This window comes from Leucoraja erinacea, chromosome 30 (genome assembly GCF_028641065.1).
Source record: "Leucoraja erinacea ecotype New England chromosome 30, Leri_hhj_1, whole genome shotgun sequence".
Lineage (NCBI taxonomy): Eukaryota > Metazoa > Chordata > Chondrichthyes > Rajiformes > Rajidae > Leucoraja > Leucoraja erinaceus.
The window spans coordinates 1,531,231-1,557,093 of record NC_073406.1 but is presented as its reverse complement, the minus strand read 5'-3'; the positions used below and the strand labels follow the sequence as shown (position 1 = coordinate 1,557,093).

Here is a 25,863-nt window from a genome sequence, read left to right as displayed (position 1 = left end):
GTAATGCCTGACATTATCCCCAATCAGCCTAATTCTTGTGGCCTAATTCATAGGGTGGCACAGTTGGTAGAGCTACTGCTCACGGCACCAGTAACCTGACCTTGGGTATTATCTGTGTGGAGTTTGCACAATTTCCCTCTGAGTGCTCCGGTTTGCACCCACATCCCACTTCAAAAATTGCCCCTAATGTGAAGGAAGCAGATGAGAAAGTGGATAATTGATGGTTGGCCTGGATCTGATGGGCCGAAGGGCAAGTTTCCATCAACTTAAACTGCAGTTTTACAACTAAAAACTATAAAGATTCATGGACATTTCAGAAGGAAATTATATCTGTGTATATCTCCTATCAACTCAGTTAATTATCATAATAGAGCGATTTACACGATAGATACATGTCTTGTACAACTGTACTCTTTTGTTTTTATAATTTAATGGTGTTCTGACTCCAGCAAGAATACACCGTCTCAAATAATCAGCAGGTTTTCTTTCTCCTATTTATAATAGGTTACTCTGACTTGGTTTGACCTTGTTGTTTGCTGTGTATTCTGCCCATTCATATGAGATTGTTACTGTCTGCTAAGTATTATATAATGGCCAATAAAGCGGAGATATTGCGTTTTTCAAAGCATATCCCACCTATTTAGCAGCATTTAGACATGTTTTAAAGAGAAGGCTTTATAAAACATAGTTCCATAGAACAATAGAATAATGAGGTTGCCAGGAACTTCCACAGGGATGAATGATCGGGTATACCATTTGTGGTTAAGGGATATATTTTGGCCAGAACAAATTATACTGTACTTAGAAATAGTGGTGTGGCATCCAAGATGGAAACATAATTTTATGTTCATACGTGATAGCAGCAGAATTAGGCCATTCGGCCCATCAAGTCTACTCCGACATTCAATCATGGCTGATCTATCTTTCCCTCTCAACCCCATTCTCCTGCCTTCTCCCCATAATCTTAGACACATTTACCAATCAAGAACCTATCAATCTCTGCAGTAAAGGAAAATAAGAGAATAGCCTCCACATCCTTCTGTGGCAAACTTGGACTTCTTTTTAATGTTTCACCCAAAATACATTCTGCATTGGAAATATTGGCATGGGTTAAATGCTTAAAACTTGAATCTATACTCTCAATTTAAAAACAGGAATTCAAAACCAGGGATATATATATTTTTGCCATTATTTCATTAGTACTGGAGTAGTAAACAAGATGAACATTAAGTTTCAGAGTCATAGTGCACAGAAACAGACTCTTTACACACTGTTCAAGGTGCCCATCTAAACTAGTTCCACTTGCCCCAAATAGAACCCATATTCCTCAAAACCTTTCCTACCCATACACTGTTCCAATATCTTTTAAATGTTGTTATTGTGGTAGTAATATTTGCAGGGTTTGGATCTGGGTAATAGGTGCAGCTTGGACCGCAGTAGGCTCTGAAAACTATTTTAGCACAGATGTCCAATCAGAAGATCCATCTTGGAAGAAGCTTAGTAAATACTCTGCAGTCTTAGAAAGATGTTGCACTGCATGGCATTGACAGTGAATTACTGGTGTTTTTTAAAGAATCTGAAAGGCTCGACAGTAAATGGTTACGAGTTATGACAGGTTGCAGCAAACTGTCACTGGTGAAATATTCTGTGTGCTTTGCAATGGGCAATGAGGCCTGAAATCCTGTGATAGCCATTAAATAAATGCTTTATACCAACCTATAGTTAAATGGTTTTATACCAAGCGGTAGTTGGCGGACACTACCATTGATCACAATGTAGCTTAAAACTTGAATCTATACTCTCAATTTAAAAACAGGAATTCAAAACCAGGGATATATATATTTTTGCCATTATTTCATTAGTACTGGAGTAGTAAACAAGATGAACATTAAGTTTCAGATTCATAGTGCACAGAAACAGACTCTTTACACACTGTTCAAGGCGCCCATCTAAACTAGTTCCACTTGCCCCAAATAGAACCCATATTCCTCAAAACCTTTCCTACCCATACACTGTTCCAATATCTTTTAAATGTTGTTATTGTGGTAGTAATATTTGCAGGGTTTGGATCTGGGTAATAGGTGCAGCTTGGACCGCAGTAGGCTCTGAAAACTATTTTAGCACAGATGTCCAATCAGAAGATCCATCTTGGAAGAAGCTTAGTAAATACTCTGCAGTCTTAGAAAGATGTTGCACTGCATGGCATTGACAGTGAATTACTGGTGTTTTTTAAAGAATCTGAAAGGCTCGACAGTAAATGGTTACGAGTTATGACAGGTTGCAGCAAACTGTCACTGGTGAAATATTCTGTGTGCTTTGCAATGGGCAATGAGGCCTGAAATCCTGTGATAGCCATTAAATAAATGCTTTATACCAACCTATAGTTAAATGGTTTTATACCAAGCGGTAGTTGGCGGACACTACCATTGATCACAATGTATTTTATCTCTTATCTCCTTTTCGAGGGAGGTGTAACTATTTGTGTTGTGTGTGTGTGTGTGTGTGTGTGTATGTGTGTGTGTGCGCATGTGTGTGCGTGCATGCGTGCGCGTGTCTACGCCTGTCTTGCTTTTTTTTCTTTTTCATGCTTCAAAGAAGACTCATGACTGAATTGGCAGTATTCAGTTATAAATGTGAAACAATCAACTTCAGAAAAGAATAATCAGTCTTACAAGTGAACAGTGGTCATTGTGAATCGGGTATTAGAGGATTGGTATATTGTTGTCATATGTACCAAGCCAAACAACTTTGTTTTACGTGCTATTCAAGCAGGTTATACAAGCAGGCAATCATATCATACGTAGGTAGTATTAAACGGAAAAGGAAGCAAAATGCAAAATATATTGTAGATAGACACCGAAGATACAGTCTGAAGAAGAGTTCCGGCCCGAAACGTCACCTACTGCTTTCCTCCAGAGATTCTGCCTGAACTGCTGAGTTACTCCAGCATTATGAGGCTATCTTCAGTGTAAACCAGCATCTACAGTTCCTTCCTATGCAGAATATAGTGCTACAGCTACAGTGCGATAAGAAACAATGCAGGGGCCATTAGCAAGTAGATTGGAAGATCAGGACTAGATCCTTAGCATACGTGAGTTTTGTTCCAGAGTCTGATACAGTGGGGAAGAAGCTGCTCTGGGATCTGGTGGGACGTGTTTTCAAGCTTTTATATCTACTACCCAATAGGAGAGAGGAGCAGAGAGAATGACCAGGGTGTGAGTGTTCTTTGATTATGTTGTTGATCTTCCGAGGCAGCATGAAGAGTAGATGGAGTCGATCAGAAGCCGATCACTGAAGAGATCCAGCATTTAGAGCAGGATACGTGCGTCTCATCAATGTACTTTGCAATATTCAAACTATTTCCAAAGTCAGTAGAAAAAAAGAGGGAAAGTAAGTCAGGCTGCTTTCTTGCAGTCACCCATTTTACAATATTGCAAAGTAGCAAAAGCTATCCAACATGTTGCTAAATGACTGAAACACCTAACACTGGGGCATCCTGGATTGATTTGAAATATCATGTGGCTGTAATCATTTGTACTAGCCACACAAAAAAATGAAATAAAATAACATTCCTGTTGGAAACTGGAATTCATATAAACAATTGCTTTTACAGAATTGAATGACAGAAACTATTTTATAGATTTGTTAGATTTCTACTCTGGAACATATAGTAAATGACTTTAGCACACATACTTTAAAAATACTCGTATTCTAAGATCTCCAAATCCCCCTTGAAGTAAGAGAATGATTTCTGTGGGCTCCATTAGTAGGAGCAGTCCTCACCTATGTATTGTCAGCAAGCACACATGCCACACGTTGCTACATTGGCTATTTTAACCGAACGTTGGCACCATCTGTAGTTACATTACGCTTTTTGTTCATGGTGTGTGTCACTGTCACTTAGCTCATGTAGGAACCAATGTCACTGGTGAATAAAAATAAATATCAAGGTCTACATTTGTTCTCACCCAGTTACAAAACAGAAACGTAATTCTTCTCCCTAGTTACTGTCAGCCAAAGAAGGGTTTGACATGCACACATCAGCATTACAAATACCTCGTTCACAGATACCACTCGGCCTCTAGAATTAATGTTGTGATCACCCTGTTTGTATGGCAGACCTTCTTCACCTCTATAGCATCAATTCCACATATTTCCCATCCATTCAAATCAGAAATTAGGCAAAGCTTTCTTATAGAGGCCTAGATAGAGTGGATGTGGAGAGGATGTTTCCACTAGTGATAGAGTCTAGGCATCATAGCCTCAGAATAAAAGGATGTACCTTTAGAAAGGAGATGAGATGGGCGGCACCGTGGCGCAGCGTTAGAGTTGCTGCCCTACAGCGTTTGCAGTGCCAGAGACCCGGGTTTGATCCAGACTATGCGTGCTGTCTGTACAGAGTTTGTTTGTACATTCTCCCCGTGACCGCGTTGGTTTTCTCCAAGATCTTCGGTTTCCTCCCACAATCCAAAGACGTACAGGTTTGTAGGTTAATTGTCTTTGCATAAAAATGTTAATTGTCCCTAGTCTGTGTGTAGGATAATGTTAAAATGCGGGGATTGTTGGTCAGCATGGACTCGGTGGGCCGAAGGGCCTATCTCCATGCTGCATCTCTAAACTAAACTAAAGATGGTATATGAAGAAGGGTCTTGCCCGAAACGTCACCTATGCCTTCGCTCCATAGATGCTGCCTCACCGGCTGAGTTTCTCCAGCATTTTTATCAACCTTCAATTTTTCCAGCATCTGCAGTTCCTTCTTAAACTAAAGATGGAATGTCTTTAATCAGAGGGTGGTGAATCTGTGGAATTCATTGCTGTGGAGGTCAAGTCAATGGATATTTTTAAGATGGAGATTGACAGATTCTTGATTAGTACGGGTGTCAAAGGTTATGGGGAGAAGGCAGGAGAATGGGGTTGAGAGGGAATGATAGATCAGCCATGATTGAATGGCGGAGTAGACCCGATGGGCTGAATGGCCTAATGCCGCTTCTAGAACTTATGAACATGATATCAACCTTCCTGCCTCCACCTATTTTTACTCCTGCTGTTCCCTCCTTTGCTTTAACTAGGTTTTCTTTTGCGGAAATGACTTAATTTTAAGTGCCTGATGCACATCCCACATTACTTTCAGGAGGAAACCTACAGGAATTCTGTAAAATAATCCCTGCCATTAAATGCTATTTCTATAATTTCTTTCTCAGCCTGTGAAAATTGGGGCATTTGTTCAATTTCACCTTATGCAAACCCAACTTCCATTGCAGCTGAAAATATTTAGCTAGTACACAGATTGTGAATATTATTGGAATGTTTCATTGTCGTTGGCATTTGCACTATTTTTAATGTACCAACAGGTGGCAGTAACCACATTAATCTGGGGATGTAATGGAAGCTATTGTCATATAAGTTCTGTACATAAACATAACAATGCACCTGAAGAAGGGTTTCGGCCCGAAACGTCGCCTATTTCCTTCGCTCCATAGATGCTGCTGCACCCGCTGAGTTTCTCCAGCATTTTTGTATACCTTCGATCTTCCAGCATCTGCAGTTCCTTCTTGAACACATAACAGTGCACCTGTTTGGCTGTCTTGATGACTCAGGATTCTTAATAACACACTCCAATAAATTTCAGGCACAATCCTGAGCTGTTTGTTTTCACTGTCAGGTATTGGTATTTTTAATTTTTAACCTGTTTTCCAGTCCCTAGGGTTTGAACATCTTGGAAGGCTATCGATTGTAACTAAAGTTAGCAGCCCTCTGGGTCTCATTCACTCTCTGTCCCAGATTACTGACAGTGAAACTCTCCTTCATTTCTCTTTCTGCTGGTCCTAGGACGGGGTCCCTTTCAAGGAAAGAAAGGAACTGCATTTATGTTTGGCCTTCCACACTCTTGAGATGTCCAGAAGCTACTCGCAGCAATGAAGTATGTTTAAGGTGTTGGAACTATCGTGATGTATGAATCACTGCAGCAAAATTACATACACGGCTTCGTAAAAGTAAAACAAAATGTGATAATGAGCAGTTTGTTTTAGTAGGAAGGAACTGCAGATGCTGGTTTACACCCCAGATAGACACAAAATGCTGGAGTAACTCAGTGGGCCAGGCAGCATCTCTGGAGAGAAGGAATAGGTGACGTTTCGGGTCGAGACCTTTCCTCAGACTGTGAGTCAGAGGAGAGGGGAGCTAGAGGAATGAAAAGATACAAAGAGCAAATGAATGAAAGGTATCAAAAGAACAAATCAAAGCCAGATTAAGGAAAGGTGGAGCCCACAATGGGCAACATGTGTAAGAAAGAACTGCAGATGCTGGTTTAAACCGAAGGCAGACACAAAATGCTGGAGTACCTCAGCGGGACAGGCAGCATCTCTGAAGAGAAGGAAAGGGTGATATTTCGGGTTGAGACCCTTCTTCTGGACCCGAAATGTCACCCATTCCTCCTCTCCAGAGCTGCTGCTTGTCCCGCTGAGTTACTCCAGTATTTTGTGTCTATCTTCAGTGCAAACCAACATCTGCAGTTCCTTCCTACACAATGGAGTAGATATCTTTGGGTGAAAGGATAAGTATCACGGGTGAGTGACTGGATGTTGCTGGGCATACAATGGATGTCACTGACTGGCAGAACCAGATGGTGGCACAGCGGTAGAGTTGCTGCCTTACAGCGCTTGCAGCGCCGAAGACCCGGGTTCGATCCTGACCACGGGTGCTGTCTGTACGGAGTTTGTACGTTCTCCCCATGACCTGCGTGGGTTTTCACCGAGATCTTCGGTTTCCTCACACACTCCAAAGACGTACAGGTTTGTACATAAATTGACTTGGTAAATGTGAAAATTGGCCCTAGTGTGTGTAGGATAGTGTTAATATGTGGGGGTTGCTGGACGGCACGGATCCGATGGGCCAAAGGGCCTGTTTCCGCACTGTATCTTTAAACTGAACTAAACTAAAGATGTGAATTTTGTAAGGTATTTAGATCTGGTTCATATACCAAGCAGAGCTATTCCACTAACTCTGGACATGTGAGCATTAATTCAAGGTTGAATTCCACCAATGATTCACAGCAGTAGTATTGCTGTAGAAAGAAGATTTGTAAAGCAAGTCTAAACTCAGACTCAATTCAAGCATGAGGAAGTAGCAAAGCGATTATGCAACCTCTGCTTCTAAGATGTTCTGGCCTCAGATATCAGCACACTGCTGCTGAGCTTTAATGTGCTTATCTAGAGTTCTTTAAAAAGGACCTCAGCAAGACCTCGCCAGCCAAGTACATCATCGGCATTGCTTGTGTATGTCTCAGAGGCAAAAGGGCATTGTTCAAACAGCTGATCTGCACATCCATCTTTCACACACTAGGGAGAGGTGGGCATGTCTTCCGCACTTCGTCTCTCAATAATCGCATCTAACAACCGTCTTTGCAGACCTTGTCCATGACCTGAAGTACAGATTACAGATGCAAAGAGTGGAGTAAATCCAGCAACTCTTTTATAACCATAGCACCTGACGTGTAACGTTTACACACAGAGGGTGGTGGGTGTATGGAGCGAGCTGCAAGAGGGGATAGTTGATGCAGGTACTACTGTATAACAACATTTAAAAGTCAAACAGGTACATGGATTGGAAAGGTTTTGAGGACGTGGGCCAAATGTGGACAGGTGGGACTAGCCTAGATGGGGCATCTTGCTTGGCATGGGAACGTTGGGCCGAAGGGCCTGTTTCACTGCTGTATGACTCTATCACACAGAGCAGCATCAATCACCATGTATGGCCTTATTTAACCTTACCAATTCTAACCAAATATCTACTACAGATTCAACCCTACTATAGACTGAGCTGATGTGAGACATTTGTTCTCAGTCGTTCTCAGTGTAATGCTTCAATTCGTCTTCAACAAACTTCCTGCTGGAGTAGAGCTAAATGGGAAGCTATTCAACTGCTGCCACCTACACAGCAGAGTCAAGGTCACTCTGACCTCAGTCAGTCAATGACGGACGCTGACAAATGCACACATTTGAAAGTCTCGCTCTGAGTCATTATGGATTCATTCACTGCAGCATGTGAGAGAATGGGCCTTACTCATCTGCAAAACTAAGATGATCTGCCAATGAATCCACTATTCTGCCACCAAACCCTTGGAAACACAAATGGAAGCTACAGCACCTCATATTTCACTTGGGGAACTTACAACCCAGCAGTATGTAACCCAGCATCGCCACAGACCTGGTAGTCCTACCACAACTAGAGAGCAGCCCTGAACTACTGTCCACCTCATTTGGAGACCCTTGGACTATCCTTGGGGTGGAAGATTGCAACCTTCATGTGTTTCGACGAATCAACCCGGCGTGCACAATCAAATAAGATAAAATAGAACAAGTTATTGTCCAACATTTAGGCTGTGCACGCCATACGCATGAAGAAGAAGAAGACTATCTTTGATCAGACTTTACTGGCTGTACCTTGCACTAAATGTTATTCCCTTATCATGTATCTGTACACTAAACGGCTCGATTGTAATCATGCATTGTCTTTCCGCTGACTGGTTAGCACGCAACAAAAACTTTTCACTGTACCTCGATACACGTGACATTAAACCAAAACTGAAACTGAACTGAAACTGAGTTAGAGGCAATACTTTCTACTCAGGAGATCAGCAGCTAAAGGTAGGAGTAATATGTCGGAAGGAATTGTAGATGCTAGTTTACACCGAAGATAGGCACAAAATGCCGGAGTAACTCAGCGGGACAGGCAGCATCTCTGGATGGAAGGATTGGGTGACGCTTCGAGATGCTGCCAGACCCGCTGAGTTCCGATGTTGGGGGAGTCCAGAACCAGGGGCCACAGTTTAAGAATAAGGGGTAAGCCATTTCGAACAGAGACACTTTTTCTCACAGAGAGTTGTGAGTCTGTGGAATTCTCTGCCTCAGAGGGGGTGGAGGCCGGTTCTCTGGATACTTCAAGAGAGAGCTAGATAGGGCTCTTAAAGATAGCGGAGTCAGGGGATATGGGGAGAAGGCAGGAACGGGGTACTGATTGGGGATGATCAGCCATGATCACATTGAATGTCGGTGCTGACTCGATGGGCCGAATGGCCTACTCCTGCACCTATTGTCTATTGTCTATTGAGACTCTCCAACACTTTATGCCTTTTCTTGTTACAGTAATGTGGCTGAAGGTGTGCGTCAGGTCAGAATCTGAGACACACAGAGGTCTCAGTGAATGGTCGGGCTTAGGACTTCAATGGAAATAAAAATAGGGATTCATGTAAATGGGACATTGACTCGCCATAACTCATTTGATGCTATTACACTCGATGAAGAAGTAGCCCACTCTATTTAAACAGAGCTATCGGTTCTGTGACAATGCCAGGTGTTGGGATTCGTAGGAGATTACTCAGCTTTTACAACCACTTGTCAAATGGCATTTTCATTATAAAATGTCAGGCTGTCTGATAGTCATTGTTTGGCTGATATGCTAAATAGCCTGTTCAGAACGCAACACTAATCCCTACCTGGTGTGAGTATTTCTGACAATGTTTTGAGTCCTGTCACTATAAAACAAAAGCAAATTAATAAAAAATCAATAAATGTGAAAATAATGTGAATATATTGGCAGACATGAGACTTGCTGCAATTCCCATCATTAAAAGGTCACGGTAGTTTTCGATATTCTCCCACGAGGAGGAGAGACTTGGAATTTACTGCAAAGAATTTCATAACAGCAGTCATTCAGTTTGTCTCACTGTTAAAAGGTCTTGTTCCAACCTCACTCCAAGCTGAGGCACACAGTGTAGACTGACACTTCAGAAGGATGTGTGGAAGGGTCTCGACCCGAAACGTCACCCATTCCTTCTCTCCAGAAATGCTGCCTGACCCGCTGAGTTACTCCATCTTTTTGTGTCTAACTTCAGAAGGATGTCATGGAATGAAATGCAGCATTGAGGCACATAAGGAAACATGGGGTCTCTTAGACACACTCACCTGCCTGTTCTGATGGCCCATACAGATGTTTAAGATCTCATTCCAAACGAAGAGATTTCACGATTCACAAGGCCACATTCCTTCTCTCAACAAACATTGTCAAGAACTATATTAGCTGATCATTTAACTCTCTTTTTGTGAGAGTTGGTTGTGCATTAAATTGACAGCTGAGTTTGCTTAGGTGGCAAGAGTGGTTTACCTTCAATAATAATTAATTGTTTGTGAAGTGCTCTGGGACATCTCAAGAATGTGATAAGGTTACACAGAATGATATTAATGTGCATTATTCCTTTCTTCTTTATTAAACCAACTGGGTTTTTATAAGCAGCTCAATGTTTCGATTCCCCTGGGCTAGCTTGAATGAAAATGTGTGAATCACAGCCTAGTGCTTTACAGAGTGCAGGAATGGCTGCCTCTTTCTACATTCGCTGCCAGACTGTTCCTATTCTGTATTCTGTTTTATCTTCTGCCACCCACATTTCCGTCACTATTCATTTTCTTTCAATAGTCTTGTGTTCCGACAATGATATAATTGTCAGGATTAGAATGGGCTCTAATTCAGGCACAGCATCAAATACTAGGTTGTCAGGCTAGAGCCAGGCGTGGATGAAAGCTGGTCCTTCTGTGGAGCTTTTACACCAGCATGGGCCTGCTGCGTTGACTGTCCTTTCGCTGTGCTGAAAATTGATCACTTGCAATGGTTTTCTATCACTCTGCAATGAAGGAGGAATTGTTCCCTTATTTCCTGTTGATCCAAATCTACACTCGCTGGTGATTTTTGACACTCTTGGGCTCCTCCTGATGCAACTACAGGTGTGTAGGCTCTGAATGGTACTTTAGCCATTAGTGATCTGCTAAGTGGCAACTACCTCAAGTATAAGGGCTTTGAGAGCGGACCACTGGAAGGTTGAAAAAGGGAGGCTATCAGTTCCCACTCCTCTTAATGAGCTCTTAACGAGCTGTTATCAGGCAACTGAATCATCCTACCACAACCAGACAGCAATACTGAACCACTATCTACCTCATTGCTAACCCTCGACTATCCTTGATCGGACTTTGCTGGCTTTACCTTGCACTAAACGTTATTCCCTTATCATGTATCTCTACACTGTAAATGGCTCGATTGTAATCATGTACTGTCGTTCTGCTGACTGGTTAGCACACAACAAAAGCTTTTCACTGTACCTCGATACACGTGACAATAAACAATAAACTAAACTCCTCCTCTCAACGTGGTTATGTCCTGACTTCAACAACAACACTAACAACTTGAATTGTTGGAACATGTTTAACGGAACACGCAGAAACTGAAGAAAGGTCTTGACCCAAAATGTTGTCAATCCATATCCCCTGGAGATTCTGTGTGATCCGCTGAGTTACTCCAGCACTTTGCGTTTTACACAAGACATTTCACAAGAACGATTTAATAAAATTTGAACGATGAAAACAGGATGAATAACAAGCTGGAATTAAAGCACAGTTGGACTTTAGAACAAGTAAAAATCGGTATTAATGTGAAATACGCAGTCATATATTTTACACAATCTCATACACTTAAAATCCATTCCCACTTTGTAGAAGAGTATATCTCGGAGCCATCGTCTGTGACACTGCCGTGTGTAAGAATTCATAAGAGATTACTCACATTGCACAGCCACTTGTCAGAAGGCATTTTCATTATAATATTTCAGACTGTCAGATAGAGCAAGTATTTGACAGATATACTACAAAGCACGTTCTGATGAAGTAAGATGGGAAGAGACTGGCGGTGTGAAGTATGAACTCCACCACTGACTAGTTGAAGCAAAAGGCCCATTTTGTCTCTCTGTATCCTATGGGTGGGATTCTGTGGAATTCGTTGCTGTGGAGGCCAAGTCAATGGATATTTCTAAGGTGGAGATTGACAGATTTAAGATCGATAGTAAGGGTGTCGGGTTATGGGAAGAAGGCAGGAGAATGGGGTTGAGAAGGAAAGATCGATCAGCCATGATTGAATGACGGTGTAGACTTAATGGGGTGGGAAATGACATTATTCTGCTCCTAGAATTTATGAATAAGATGGATTAATCCCTCATTGTAAGAGTCTCTCTGGCTGGCTGTAGGGTTACTATCTGAGGTGTAAATCCAGACCTTGTGAGCTGAGTGTGCCTTCTACTTACCCTCCACTCATCTGCTTCAGGATTGGAGTTAACATTTACGTTGTGAACTGCACATACATCTAATTTCTTCTTTCTGAGAGACGCACAAGGAAATTGTTTTCTTCTTTATTCCATTCTGCCTTTGCATCTTTTCTTGGCCGGTAAGCCATAAAGCAAAAGTGGGCACTTTTGGTGATTTTCTTTCCTTCTTCTTTCCATAATATTCAGCAGTTTTATGGGAACAAAACTCAGCCATTCAACCCCTCAAGGCTATTCTACCATTTAATCAGACCAGTCTGATCTATATTGCTATAGAAGAAATCACAATGCTTTATGTGAGAAGTTTGAATGCAAATTCTGTTCAATTGTTTGGAACTAAACAAAAGCAGGCTTTTGGAACATTTTCTATTCCTGTTGTTTCATTTTCAATTGCAGACTCAATGCCACACGTTGCTGTGCCTCCCAAAGGATTGCTTTCCACTGCAGCTAGTTATTTATTGTTAAACATTATGTTTGCTTGAAGCAAAGCAAGTGCATGAGAATGTTTAATCTACTTTAAAGCTCTGCTTTGCAAGCTTGACTAAGCGGCATTTATATCTAATCCAGTTTCTGTTGCTGCCGACTTGCAATCTGTGTAATAGGAGGTGTCGAATCATGAGAAACAGCTTCAAGTACATTTTATTTCACTTACGCAGAGAGCATGCTTTGGGAGGGGAACCGTAAATAATAATAATAATAATAATAAATTTTATTTTTGGGCGCCTTTCAAAAATCTCAAGGACACCTTACAGAGATTAACAAGAATAATAAAACATATAATCGGGAAAAAAATATATATAATAAAGACATCACCAAAACACAAATTAAAAACAGAATTCAATCCAAAGAAAAAAAAATCAAAAACACAATGTGAAGAGAGAGCAGCGGCAGCTAAAGCGCGCCAGCGTCCACTCTCCCTTCCGACAGCCATCTTGGACACAGACTAACATGTTTACTGACACACACAAAAATCATCCCCCCACAATGGTTACCACTGTGGGGGAAGGCACAATGTCCAGTCCCCAGTTCACCCAAAGTCAGGCCTATTGAGGCCACCGCTATTGCCTCTACGGAGGCAAATGAGGAAGAGGGTGCTATTTATTGTGCCGCATTCGGTTGGCATTGTGGAATCGCAAGCAATTTGTCATCGTATTTATGCCAACTCTTTGATCCGATCCTTTGCCTTGTGGCCCTGCAAGTTTTATACCTTGTCAAGTGAATATCCCATTTCATTTTGAAAGTTACTGTTAAATCTGCTTCCACCAGACTTGCAGGCACTGTATTTCACTTCACAGCTCAAAAAGAAAATCATCTCCAATTTAGTTCTTTTGAAAATGATACCAAATCTGTGTCCTCTGCTGACTCTCCCACCGCGAGAAACAATTTCTCCCTCATTATTCAATCAAAATCCTGCACAATTTTGAACACATCTGTTAAATGTCCTCCTGACACATTCTTCTGTCAGGAGAACAATTCCCATTCCTCTTGTAAATCCCCTCTCCACCTTCTCCGAGTTCTTGCTTTCCTCCTAGAATTGGACAGCACGAGCAACTTTTGCCACGTGGTAGCGATGAAGTGTCTCGACCCGAAATGTCACCTATTCCATTTGTCTAGAGAGTTGTCACCCAGAGAGTTGTGAGTCTGTGGAATTGTCTGCCTCAGAAGGCAGTGGAGGCCAATTCTCAGGATGCTTTCACGAGAGAGTTAGATAGGGCTCTTATAGATAGCGGAGTCAAGGGATATGATGAGAAGGCAGGAACGGGCAACTGATTGGGGATGATCAGCCATGATCAAATTGAATGGCTGTGCTGGCTCGAAGGGCCGAATGGCCTAGTCCTGCACCTATTGTCTGTTGTCTATTGTCTGCCTGACCCATTGAGTTACTCCAGCTCATTGTTTAGTTTAATTTAGAGATACAGAGCGGAAACAGGCCCTTCGGCCCACCAAATCCGCACCAACCAGCGATTCCCGCCCATTAACACACACTAGGGGCAATTTTACATTTATACCAAGCAAATTAACCTTCAAACCTGTACGTCTTTGGAGTGTGAGAGGAAACCAAAGATCTCGGAGAAAGCCCACGCAGGTCACGGGTAGAACGTGCAAACTCCGTACAGACAGCAGCCGTAGTCGGGACCGAACCCGGCTCTGTGCCGCTGTAGGCAGCATCTCTACCGCTGCCTAAGTTGTGTCTATCAACTTGCTTGGCCTCGTTTTGTTCTTTGAGGACTCACCTGAGGGCACTTGCACCTGCTGTGGCAGAAAGCAGCCGCTTCCATTAACTGACGATATGATCGTTCACCATGCCTGGATTTCTTCACATTGAATTTGTCAGCTCCTCAATCAGAGATGGGATCTCAAATAAATCTGCTCCGATTCCTAACCAAATTTCCATGCAGTAGAGTTGCTGCCTTACAGCGCCAGAGACCCGGGTTCCATCCTGACCACGGGTGATGACTGGACGGAGTTTGTACGTTCTCCCCGTGACCGCGTAAGTTTTCTCCGAGATCTTCGGTATCCTCCCACACTCCAAAGATGTACAAGTTTGTAGGTTAATTGGCTCGGTATGAATGTAAATTGTCCCTAGTGTGTGTAGGATAGTGTTAGTGTGCGGGGGTCGCTGGTCGGCGCGGACTCGGTGGGCCGAAGGGCCTGTTTCCGCGCTGTATCTCTGCAGAACTAAACTAAACTGGACAAAACTAAACCTGCACCATTCAACAGGCTTCACACGATAGGGTTAGGAATGAGATACCCGCATGAGAATTGTTTGTTGTGTGTTGGCAGGAGCAAAGGAATTAAAGGCAGAGGCGGAGGAATGACCTGATTAGTTGCTGCATATATCTTATCAACCATCTACCAGCTTTGGAAGTAATAAAAACAGAAGTTGCTGAAAATACTCATCACATCAGGCAGCATCTGTGGAGGGAGAAACAGAGTTAATGTGCCATGTTAATGCTCTGACATTTGAGCTAAGGATATTTACATTGATGTGTTTGACGCCATAGAATGGAGTGGTAGTTCCCTAGAATGGAGTTGGTATCAAAACTGTGTTGAGAATGACATTGGAATAAATCACAATAATAGTGTTTAAATCTTAGGGAAAGCAGATGAATCTTAGAGTGTGGCAGATGAAAACTCTTCAGAATAAAACACTGGAAGAATTATCTTATGGAGTCTGTCATTGCTTTGCCATGAGAAATTTTTATTAGCTTTCAGTATATTTGATTTCAAAGATCAGTGAATTTTACCACCAATACATTCACCATAAAATTGCAAAAGACACTTTCAACATTGCAAATTTCAAAGAAAATGTCAAGTAGCACAAAGTGCAGTCTCACACTAATTGTGTATTTCTGTAACTAGACAGTACAAGTCACTACTGCAGTGCTGATGAACATGCACTGTAACTTCACAAAACACTGGGAATATTCACCTCAAATGTAAATCTCACCCACGCAAAAATCAGATGCTGTCATTCATGTCCCCTTTAGTGGGAACCACAATGTGGTAACTCAGTTAGGAGAGACTGATGGAGCTGTGTTATTGCACGTGGCATGCCTGTCCATGCTGACTTCAAGGGCATAAGATCTGAGTAAAACCGCCGGCTGAAGATTCCAGGAGCCAAATAAGACATACATAAAAATTCTGCCTAGTATTTGGTCACATTTGTTCAGATGGGGACCATAAGACATAGAAGCAGAATTGGGTCATTGAGCCCATCAAATCTCCTCCACCATTCAATTACAGCTGATCTAACTTTCCCTCTCAACCCCATTCTCCTACCTGCTCCCCATAACTTGTGACACCCTTACCAATCAAGAATCTCTCAATCTCTGCTTTAACAGAGAATACTGAGAGAGATAGAATAGTACCAGTTTACATTTATCAGAAATAAATACTTAAGAAAATGACCAGTTTGGAACTTGGTTTCGAGGGACCCAAGCACTTTAATGAGACAGTTAAATAAAGCAATGTTGTTAGGTTGCAGTGTTGGAAGAGGACCTTGAGATAAGGTTACACTTGATGAAATTAAGAATAAGAGAGACATTGAGATATTCACCCATTATAGGGAGTAGTGAATCTCTGGAATGCAATATCTGTTGGCATGTGCTGACTGTCGACACAACTTCAAGAGGGTGCTGAGCTGGCTCCAGGGATCGGGATTATATTGTATGGAAAGTAAATGACACACATAACATGTGGTTCTTGTGAAACGGTGTAAGGCCATTTTACAATGATCCTGAGTTACGATACAAGATACTAAATCAAAATCACTCGATATCAATGCAGATCACATTGGTTCATGTCCCAAGAGCTATTTCAACAATATCGTATCTGAGACTGAAACTAATTGTTTGAATAGGGATAAATAAGTCATTATGATGGAATGTACCATGATTCCTACTGCTAGTTACTGTTTGTGGTAAACTACGTCACCATGTCATTCTGGCCAATTTATAGTTTCTGGATATGATCAGAGCTGTCCATTTAATACAAGTGTTCAAAATCAATGAGGGAAGAAAATGATTATATGGTAATATCAAGGTTTTAATGTGTATTGCTCTTTCTTCTGTTGATGGAAATGAATTGACAATCCACAAAGGTAATATTGGACGATGTTTATTGGAGTCAAAATCACCGTTCAGGAAAGTATTAAACAGGGACAACGTATGTCTGTGATTCAAGGCCTTATGAAGTATGTCGGGAGTGGCATACACTCATAAGATGCCATCCTATGTCTCTGTCCCGAACATGAAAAACCTGCAGAGTAAATCTGCCTGGAGTATAAGTTGCCCTGACAGTCATACCTGCTCACAAAAGTGGAAGGACTGATTTAACATGATTTGATTATTCTACATTGCTGACATGTCTGGTCACGGGAGAAAAACTCTAAACATAAGATGGTTTCCTGCAATTTCCCACCCGAATGCTGAGCTAATCACAGGCAACGGGCATCTTGACCCTTGACGTGGCAGTCCAGGTGTAAATAAAGACTGAGGGCTAGGCGCACACTATCCGTCTGCACTCCCCTGTTGGGGAAGCTCAGCTTCAGGAAGATGTTCCTGAAAATTTACATACTCATGCAGCAGAGAATTGTACACAGGAGCCTAACAGCAAAGCTTTAACTTGCATATCTTACAGATGGCAGCCTATAAAATCTTGCTTATGGCATATGCAGTGTTATAAACTTCTTATGAGAATTGGCTTCCTTGATGGTAGTGATAAAACTAAGAAGAGAATTTTTCATGTAATGAGGCCCTGAAAAGAATTAATAGTTTTATCAACAATAAAAATTCAAGGGCATTTCTGCAAAATAGTTTTTAAATGATTCAAATTGACATGAGTCTCTTTTAGATCCTGTTGCTTGGTCTGGTTGGGGGGCTCTGATCCTCAAATCTGGATTTTAGGAGAGAGAGTCTCCCTATTCATTCTGGTTTGAATAGACCAAAACTGTCTTTGTCACAACACAGATGTCAATGCATTTCTTGATAAAACTAGTGACGACTGAGGTACACTCATTCAGGCTGAATGAAGTTCCTGTTATATTCCAGTCCACCGACTCATGGCAATCCTGAAGTTAACCCTCAGTCTCCTCAGCTTTACTATTTCTGTTGGTGCCTCAGCCAGTAAGATCAGCAGGGACAGATGATCAGAGTGGCTGAAATGAGGACAAGGGAGGGATGGAACAATAGACATACTTGATGGTGCAGCAGTGATCCAAAGTGTAGGGCAGGGGACATGCTGATGTTATTTGGGACTATGCTCCTGAAGTTAGCTTGAATGAAGTCACCAGCTGTGATGAACAGGGCAGTGGGATTTATTGTTTCAAGAGAGTTGATGACAAAGTATAATTCACCTGATCCACTCTGGAGTTGGCTTCAGATAGTATGTAGACAGCTGACATGAAAGTAGAGGTGAATTCACTGGGTAGGTAAAAGGGACGGGTCATTATGGACAGATATTACAACGTTTAGGAAACATTTAGACAGAGGCATGGATAGGACACGTTTAGAGGGATATTGGTCAAATGCAGGCAGGTGGGACTACTGTAGGGCAAGTTGGGCCAAATGGCCTGTTTCCAAGTTGTATGACTTTATGAAATATGAGAACAAGGCGAGCAGATCTGAGTTAAGACCATCACATCAGTGCACCATGGATCAAAAAAAGACAAAAGCAGTGTGCCTTTCCCCTAGCCTGAGGATTCTGTACAGTCCATACGATTAATGGAGAAACAGTAGGTTGTGTATCAGGATTAGGTGAATCAAGGGTGAGCAATATTTCAGTGAAACAAAGAACACACCAGTCACAAACGTCCCTGTGAAACAGCCGCTCCTCAAGCTTATTCTCGCACAATTGAATATTAGCTCGAGGTATGCCTGACACGTTGGGGGTTGGGGGTGGGGCAAAGTCTCCATTGTTTCAACCTCATGCCATGCTTTCCAGGTTTGTAATGTTGGATCTAATAGAGATCACTTCAAATAGTGATGAATGACAGGAGAGTTTCTGCTCGGGAACTGATGACTTTCTCAACACTGGAACGAATAGATAATAACAAATATTTAATTTTTTAAATTTTATTATAGATAATAATAAAAAAACTGTCAATGGAGACTGTTTTCAGAGGAGCAATACATGATTAGTACGGGTGTCAGAGGTTATAAGGAGAAGGCAGGAGAATGGGGTTAGGAGGGAGAGATAGATCAGCCATGATAGAATGGTGGAGTAGATTTGATGGGCTGAATGGCCAAATACTACTATTCCTTATGTCCTGATACACAATGGCATGCCACTCTCCAGAGCTGGAGGATGCAGGGCACTCTCCCTTCCTCAGCATACATCTAGCTGATGTTCAATCACTTGAGAACAAGCTTGAAGACTGAGAACAAGGTTGCTGTTTCAAAAGGTTAATTGGTTACAGTAATTTGCCTGTGCTATGGCAAGACAGGTGGTTGATGGAGCTGTGAGAAGAAACATGATATAGGTGTAGATGTGTGTTTGATGGTGGCTGAGAGGGCCTGTACCATATGACTCAGAACTCATTCACTTAAGGGCCTGTCCCACTGTACGAGGTAATTCAAGAACTTTGCCGAGTTTAAAAAAAAATCGAACTCGTGTTAAGTACGTAGAATGTACGTAGCGAGTACATCGGAGCTCGGGACGTCTCTTAGTGACTCGTAACGCTAACGGCAGGTACTCGGGAAATGCGGTAAGCTCATGAAGACTAGTGAAGATTTTTCAACATGTTGAAAAATGTCCATGAGAGCCCCGAATACCTACGAGCGGCTATTACCGTAATTCTCCGAGTTCAAATCAGGGGAAACTTGGGAGAACTCTTAGCTCGTACAGTGGGACAGGCCCTTTAGTTTCCCCATGGTCAGCTATTGAAAGGCAGTGTAGAATGGTCCAATCGAGAATGACTTCTCGGCAGAAAGAGATTACCATGAGGACACACATTACTTGAAATGATTGAGAGAAAAGGAATCAGACATATTTTGCTATTGGTCTACCAAACACATGACAATGTTAAAAGCTAATTATCGCAGATGTTGGAAATCTGTGGTAAATTCAGGAATGCTCAGGTGATCAGGCAGCATCTGTGCAGAGGGAAAGAGAGTTGATATTTTAGGTCAACGATTTTTCCTCTGATGAAAGGTTATCAAACTGAAATGTTAACTCTGTTTCACTTTCCACAAATAAAATTTTACCTGGTGAGTATTTACAGTATTTTATGTAACAATATCGAACATTTGTTGTGTCAATATTTTTCAAAACAGATTTTTTCAATAGAGATTACACTTGGGTCTGCAGTGAGTTTCCATCTGGTAGTGTAAGAACAAAGGGAAACAAGATTCCTCTTGCTCCAGGGAGGACAGTGCGATCTTCTGTTTTAAAATAAGGTGACATCTCACGAGCTACAAACTGCATCATGCACTGTTTATTTATGCAGTAAATCGTGTCATCCATGACAGCGCACTGAAATGATGCCATCTTGCGAAGCTGTTTCGAGGCACATTCACAAGCAGTTTTGGTGATGATATGATACCGAAACACACTGACACCAGATTCCCGGTTGATCTCAAACCTGTAGATGAAGTTTTTGACAGCTGCGATGTCGGTGGTCTTGTCCTTCTTGCTCATCATGATGCAATCATCCCATGAGTTTTCTCGGGGATTGTACTTGAGAAGCTGATTGTAGGAGATGCCTCTAATGACGTAAATCTCGCCGTTACACACAGTGGCTTTATGTGTTGCAGCAAAGATTCCTCGTGGTAGAGGTGCAGTGAAGGTCCACCTGTCTTTCCTGGGATCATACCTCTCCACTGTACAAAGACACTCTCCACCAATTGCATAAAGATACCCGTCCAATGCCACAAGCTTACAATTGGGTCTTGCCTGGTTGAGTGGACTTATCTCACTCCAAATGTTAGTCACTGGATTGTAACAAAATACTTTGTTGGATAGTTTGGTCCCTTTACCAGATCCCTGGCAACCAGCCACAACAAAGAGATAATTATACATAGTGCATAAAGCACAGTCCTTGGAGATTGACTCAACTTCCAGCTCGACTAATGGATACCAGGAATCATTGTCATTCTTGTAATAATAAACCTTGTGATTGTTCTCAAAACGTTTCAGGGATCGACCAGTGGTTTCACCTTCTACGTTGGGTTGAACTGGGGCCTTTGTCCAGGCATTCTCCTGGACATCCACATCAGCTACCATCAAATACTTTGTACCGAGCATCCTTCTAGACAGGATCAGCTCCCTTTCATCTGCTTTGAGTTGGCCATAAATACTTGGGTTCTTCAAAACCTGCAGGTAATTGTCACTCATGACTTGATAAGCTGCACCTTTCAAGTCCTTCAGGTCATGTTTCTTTGCAACACACAATATCTCATAACAGTTGCCCAGATCCAAGCGACATTTCATGACTTCTGCAGTCGATTGATTGCTCAAAGGGATGGGAATGAAATTGGCTCTGGCTACAATTTCCACTGTTGTTTCCTTGCTGAGATCTGGCTGAGACAAATACAATGAATCTACCAGACAGCCCAGAGAAATGGAGCTAACGTCAGCAAGTGAAGATGATTGAGAGTGAAAGTCTTCTGAGATGCTTTCCTCTGAACAAGTCTGTGCCTCTGACTGGAAGTCGATTAAAAACTCTGGGGTCTCGGCAATTACTGAAATACTGAGCTTTCTGGAGACTATTCTTTCCTCCATTATTATCTTGATGTCAGACTCGGTTGGACAATACAATATATTGGAGGTCTCTGGATGTTCAGGTGGGCTCAAGTCAGATAACGAGGAACCGACAACTTTTGGCTCAACAGTCAAACTTTCCGAGGGAACTATATTATCCTGAATTGCATTTGAAGAACAATAAACCTCTGGCAGGTCTGTCATCCGGTTTTGGAAAGCTGAGTTGTTGAGGTTGGCTGTATCAAGGCGAACTTGATCTGTTGTAATTTGAGCAATGAGACAGGTGTTATTTCCGTCCTGCTGTTCATTTACCTCTCCTGCCATTTCTGAAGTAGCGACGGTCTTGTGATTCACTCCCACGCAGAGCTGCAAAACATTTAGCCTACCTTCTGATCCATTGCCAGCTTGGGCTTCTTCATGTTCCACTTGATAGGCAGATTGAACAGATGGAGTATTAGATCTTTGAATGTTGATGTCAGGGTATATCTTGCAGGCACTAGAGCTGTTCTCATGTTCTCCAGTACTACCTGCTATGCAATGGCCGTTGAGGAGAGCTTCCAACATCTCATTTTCTGCATGTTTGGAGGGCTGATCATCAACGGTTTTGTACTGAGTGCATTTAATGGCATCAGAAGCAGGTGAAAGGAGAAGGTCTTGGAGGGACTCGGTACCAGTTACAAACAGACCTATATTTTTAGGATCATTGTCAGCAATCACGACATCCAAGGCACTAACATTCTGACGCAGCCAAGGCTCCCCATTATGAGAAGCATCCAATTCTTGTTCTCTACCTGTTTGAGGTCTGACACTGTTTGAAAAATCCTCCTCCCCGACAGTTTGATCACTCTCACCATTTTTGCTCTCGACCGTATCTGCTCCTGATCTCTGGTTGTGCTTTGTTTTATTACTTTGCTCAGCTTGGAAGTTTCTGACCCCACGCACCCCACTAGCAGCACAGGTGAGTTTGTTTGGAGTTGGATCTTTGCCGCTTGACTCTGCCAGACAATTGCTCATTAGCCCAGAGGCACCCGATTGTCCACGTTTACCCCACAGACACTGGCTTTTAACTTTCCCAATCCCATTGTTCAGCTCACCTGTCGTTTGGGGATTCTCCGTGCAACGAACATCAGCCGCTTTATCCACCGACAGCGTTTTCAAGCCAGTTTCCTCTTGTTTACCTGCATTAATCTGTCTTGTGGGGTCACTGACATTTCCCTGGCTGCTGAGACTTTGAAAACTTGGCAACGGCTCTGGATCCAAAGTGCTTTTCTCCGGAGATTCTGCTGACTCTCGGCACTCAGAATCTCCCAGGTCCCGTGTCCGAGTGACATTGGCAGATCTTACTCTGTAGTACCTGTAAATTAAAGTCAGGGTGACCACAAAAGCTGCCGTCACGATGGCTTTCCCCGCAAATTCCATAGTGAGCTGACATGTTCCGACACTCGACGGACTGCTTAATCATTGATGTTTGCTGCCACTGGCTCTCTGTCAAACAAGCCAGCTATCAAATATCAGCCTGCCGCTGCCACCGGGCAGCTCTGCTTCCCTGTTATTCCACAGGTGACCTTCACCTGTTTGGAGAAACAAGAGAAACCTGTCACATCCTGCCCAGCCCCGACTCCACCGCATTCAATAATGGCAGAAGGAGGAGATCTCATTGATTAATAACTGACTGGAACAATTCGTACAATTGTGTCTTTTCCTCCTTTCCAACTGTTAACAGGAAAGTTTACTTAAAAAAAAAAACTGCGCACTTGAAAGGCAAAGGAATAGGTTTAAAATCTCTGTTGGTCAACAATGGAATGAACTACAGAAATCCATGTGATGACAGGCAATGAGGTATTTATTTTGGTGCAGCAGGGGACTGGATGTATATGTGAAAGCCCTTAGTTACGTGGGTTCCTAGGCAGCTGTTTACCTGTTTACCTGTAAACTTTTGTTACAGCTCGTTTTTCTGAACTGTGTAGTATCTAGGAATAGATCCGTCAGTATGCAGCAATTGATTTGCTGTTTGTTCTGGCATTTATTAGGTTTAGAGATACAAAAAAAAGAGAGGCCATTCTGCTACTGTTACCTGTGCTAGTATTAACTCCATTATTCCTTCGTCTTCACTCAACAAAAACCCATTGATAGACACTAAAAGCTGGAGTAACTCAGCGGGTCAGGCAGCATCTCTGGAGAAAAGGAATAGGTAACATTTTAGGTTGAGACCATACTTCAGAAGCTGTATCTCTTGTTTCCCTTTCCCCTGACTCTCAGTCTGATGAAGGGCCTCGACCTGAAACGCCACTATTCCTTTTCTCCAGAGATGCTGTCTGACCCGCTGAGTTACTCCAGCTTTTTCTGTCCATGGTTTAATCCAGTTCCTTCAGTTCTGCAGTTCCTTCCCACATGTACTTTTTATGCATTAGGGAAAAGACTGCTGTGTGTGAATAGTTTTGCAAGGGTTATCTTCCTTAATATGGGTAAATCACTGCAATTGAACAGGTAAATATTACTCGGTGATTTACCATGAGAATCTGTGCTTATGGACGACCAAAAAGATAATTTACTGTGTAATTGTGTAGGAGATGTTACTTATTTACCAGGGTAAAGGTTATGTACGATGCAGCAATATAGACATGTTACTTACTTTGCAGGGTAAATATATGACCACAGTGTTCTGACTGAACCTACTCTAACTCTTCCTGCTGGCAGAAAAATGGTCCCAGACTGCAGGCCAGCAATGTGTACACAACCTTTGGTATTTTGCAATTGTTGTTTTGTGAGACTACAAATGTGTGTGAATTTGTCCACTAATTATTTCATCCAGCACCATTCACGGAGACAGTTAGGGAACTTGTGCACCACTGACTCGTGGGTGAATCTACAGTATAGCACGCACATCAGAATCATTTACAACATAGTTTCATGTTTCGCCTAATGTCACCCCTTTTGTAATCATGATAAATAATTCTTTCATTGATAAGTTGTGGAGGAAGTAAGCCCATATTTCAGGACGTATGATGTTACAGGTTGTTGGATAAGATGCCATGGTGGTATGCACAGAAACAATTGTCCAACCCAACATTCTTCTCCTGAACAAGCAATATCACCAGTGGTGACACAAAGAATTATAGACATTGGAATCTAGTGTACAAAACACAGAGAGCTGGAGTAACTCAGTGGGTTGGTGAGCATCTGTGGAGGACATTGGATAGTGGACTTTTGGGTTGGGATCGTTCTTCAGACTGGGTCTCAAGAAGGGTTGCGACAAAAAACGTTGCCAATCCATGTCCTCCTTGGATACTGTCTGATCTGCTGTGACCCCTTAACTCTGTGTTCTACACAATATCACCAGTGGTAGAGTGATTGGGAACATTTCATTTGCTGCTGTGAGATGTTTGCTGAACTAGTTACATTCTTTGTCAGAACAGCCATTACATGTAAAATTACTTGGGATATCTTGAAGATAAACGGTTGCATAAATTATATCCATCACACAGACCAAATCTCCCGCCGTTCACTATATCTATACCATGCTGCCTCGGAAAAGCAGTCAACATAATCAAAGACTTGTCCCACCCCGGCCACTCCTTATTCTTTCTGCTCCCGTCCAGCAGAAGTTGCAGAACCTTGGAAGCACACACCAACAGACTCAGGAACAGCTTCTTCCACTTTGTTATCAGGCTTCTGATGGTCCTTCCATAAGCTAGGGCACTGTCTGATTCACCTCTACCCCATTGCGGACATTGGACATTGTTATGTTAGGTCACAACATAACAGCAGATGTTCTCTTAAGGTAAATTGCAACACTATTGTACAAGTAAGCTAGGAGGTTGGGTGAATTATCAGATACCTTTCATACCAGTACAACGTAATGAGGCAGGAGGTTCAGTGGGAATCCGAGAAGGATTTTTTTCACCCAGAGGGTGATTGGAATTTGTAATGCACTGCCTGAAAGGGTGTTAGAGGCGGAAGCTCTCACAGCATGGGGAAGTATCTAAGCAAGCATCTAATAGCCAAAGCTATGGACCAGGTACTGATAAATGGGATTAGTATAGATGGCTTTTTTGACGGTTGGCAGAGGCATGACAGGTTCATTCTGCATGACTCTACGACACGACCAGATCGGTCAATGGTCCACTATGTTACGACCCTGTAATGAATCATTTAGAATTCACAATTTCTAGGCTACAATGTGCCCCTGAGTTACTTCATTAAACAACGTTCTCTTATTAAAATGCAAGTGGTTAAGCTGTGTATTTTTAGCATTTGGAGTTGTACCAAGATGAAGTAAATAAAGAGAATAATGCCAATTTGAATGAAGTATGGTTTCAGTCACCCGAAACACTTTGCCCACACAAAACTAATTATGTTCTTCATGTATGAACCTTGCACTTTCAGACTGATCGGTTTTAATCAGGTTTAGTTCCATTAATTCACCATTAACAATTTGCTTCAAGTTTCAGTTTTAGCCCTAGTTAATTCCCAGTCTCCGTTAATTCCTTTCTCAGTTCAACAACAGTATGAAATAAATTCTG

At 42.2% G+C, this 25,863-nt stretch overlaps 1 protein-coding gene across 1 annotated transcript; it reads right to left on the bottom strand.

Annotated features, from left to right (window-relative positions):
• Positions 1 to 15,320: 15,320 nt before the first annotated feature.
• LOC129711451 (uncharacterized) lies at positions 15,321 to 23,159 on the bottom strand. The gene has a single exon (XM_055659067.1). It carries the CDS (start codon positions 22,757 to 22,759, stop codon positions 19,931 to 19,933), a length of 2,829 nt encoding a protein of 942 aa, XP_055515042.1. The 5' UTR covers positions 22,760 to 23,159; the 3' UTR covers positions 15,321 to 19,930.
• Positions 23,160 to 25,863: the final 2,704 nt, after the last annotated feature.

What these genes read in the sequence shown, in the direction of transcription:
- LOC129711451 (XM_055659067.1), bottom strand. Translation starts at nt 22,759, where the DNA reads ATGGAATTTGCGGGGAAAGCCATCGTGACGGCAGCTTTTGTGGTCACC.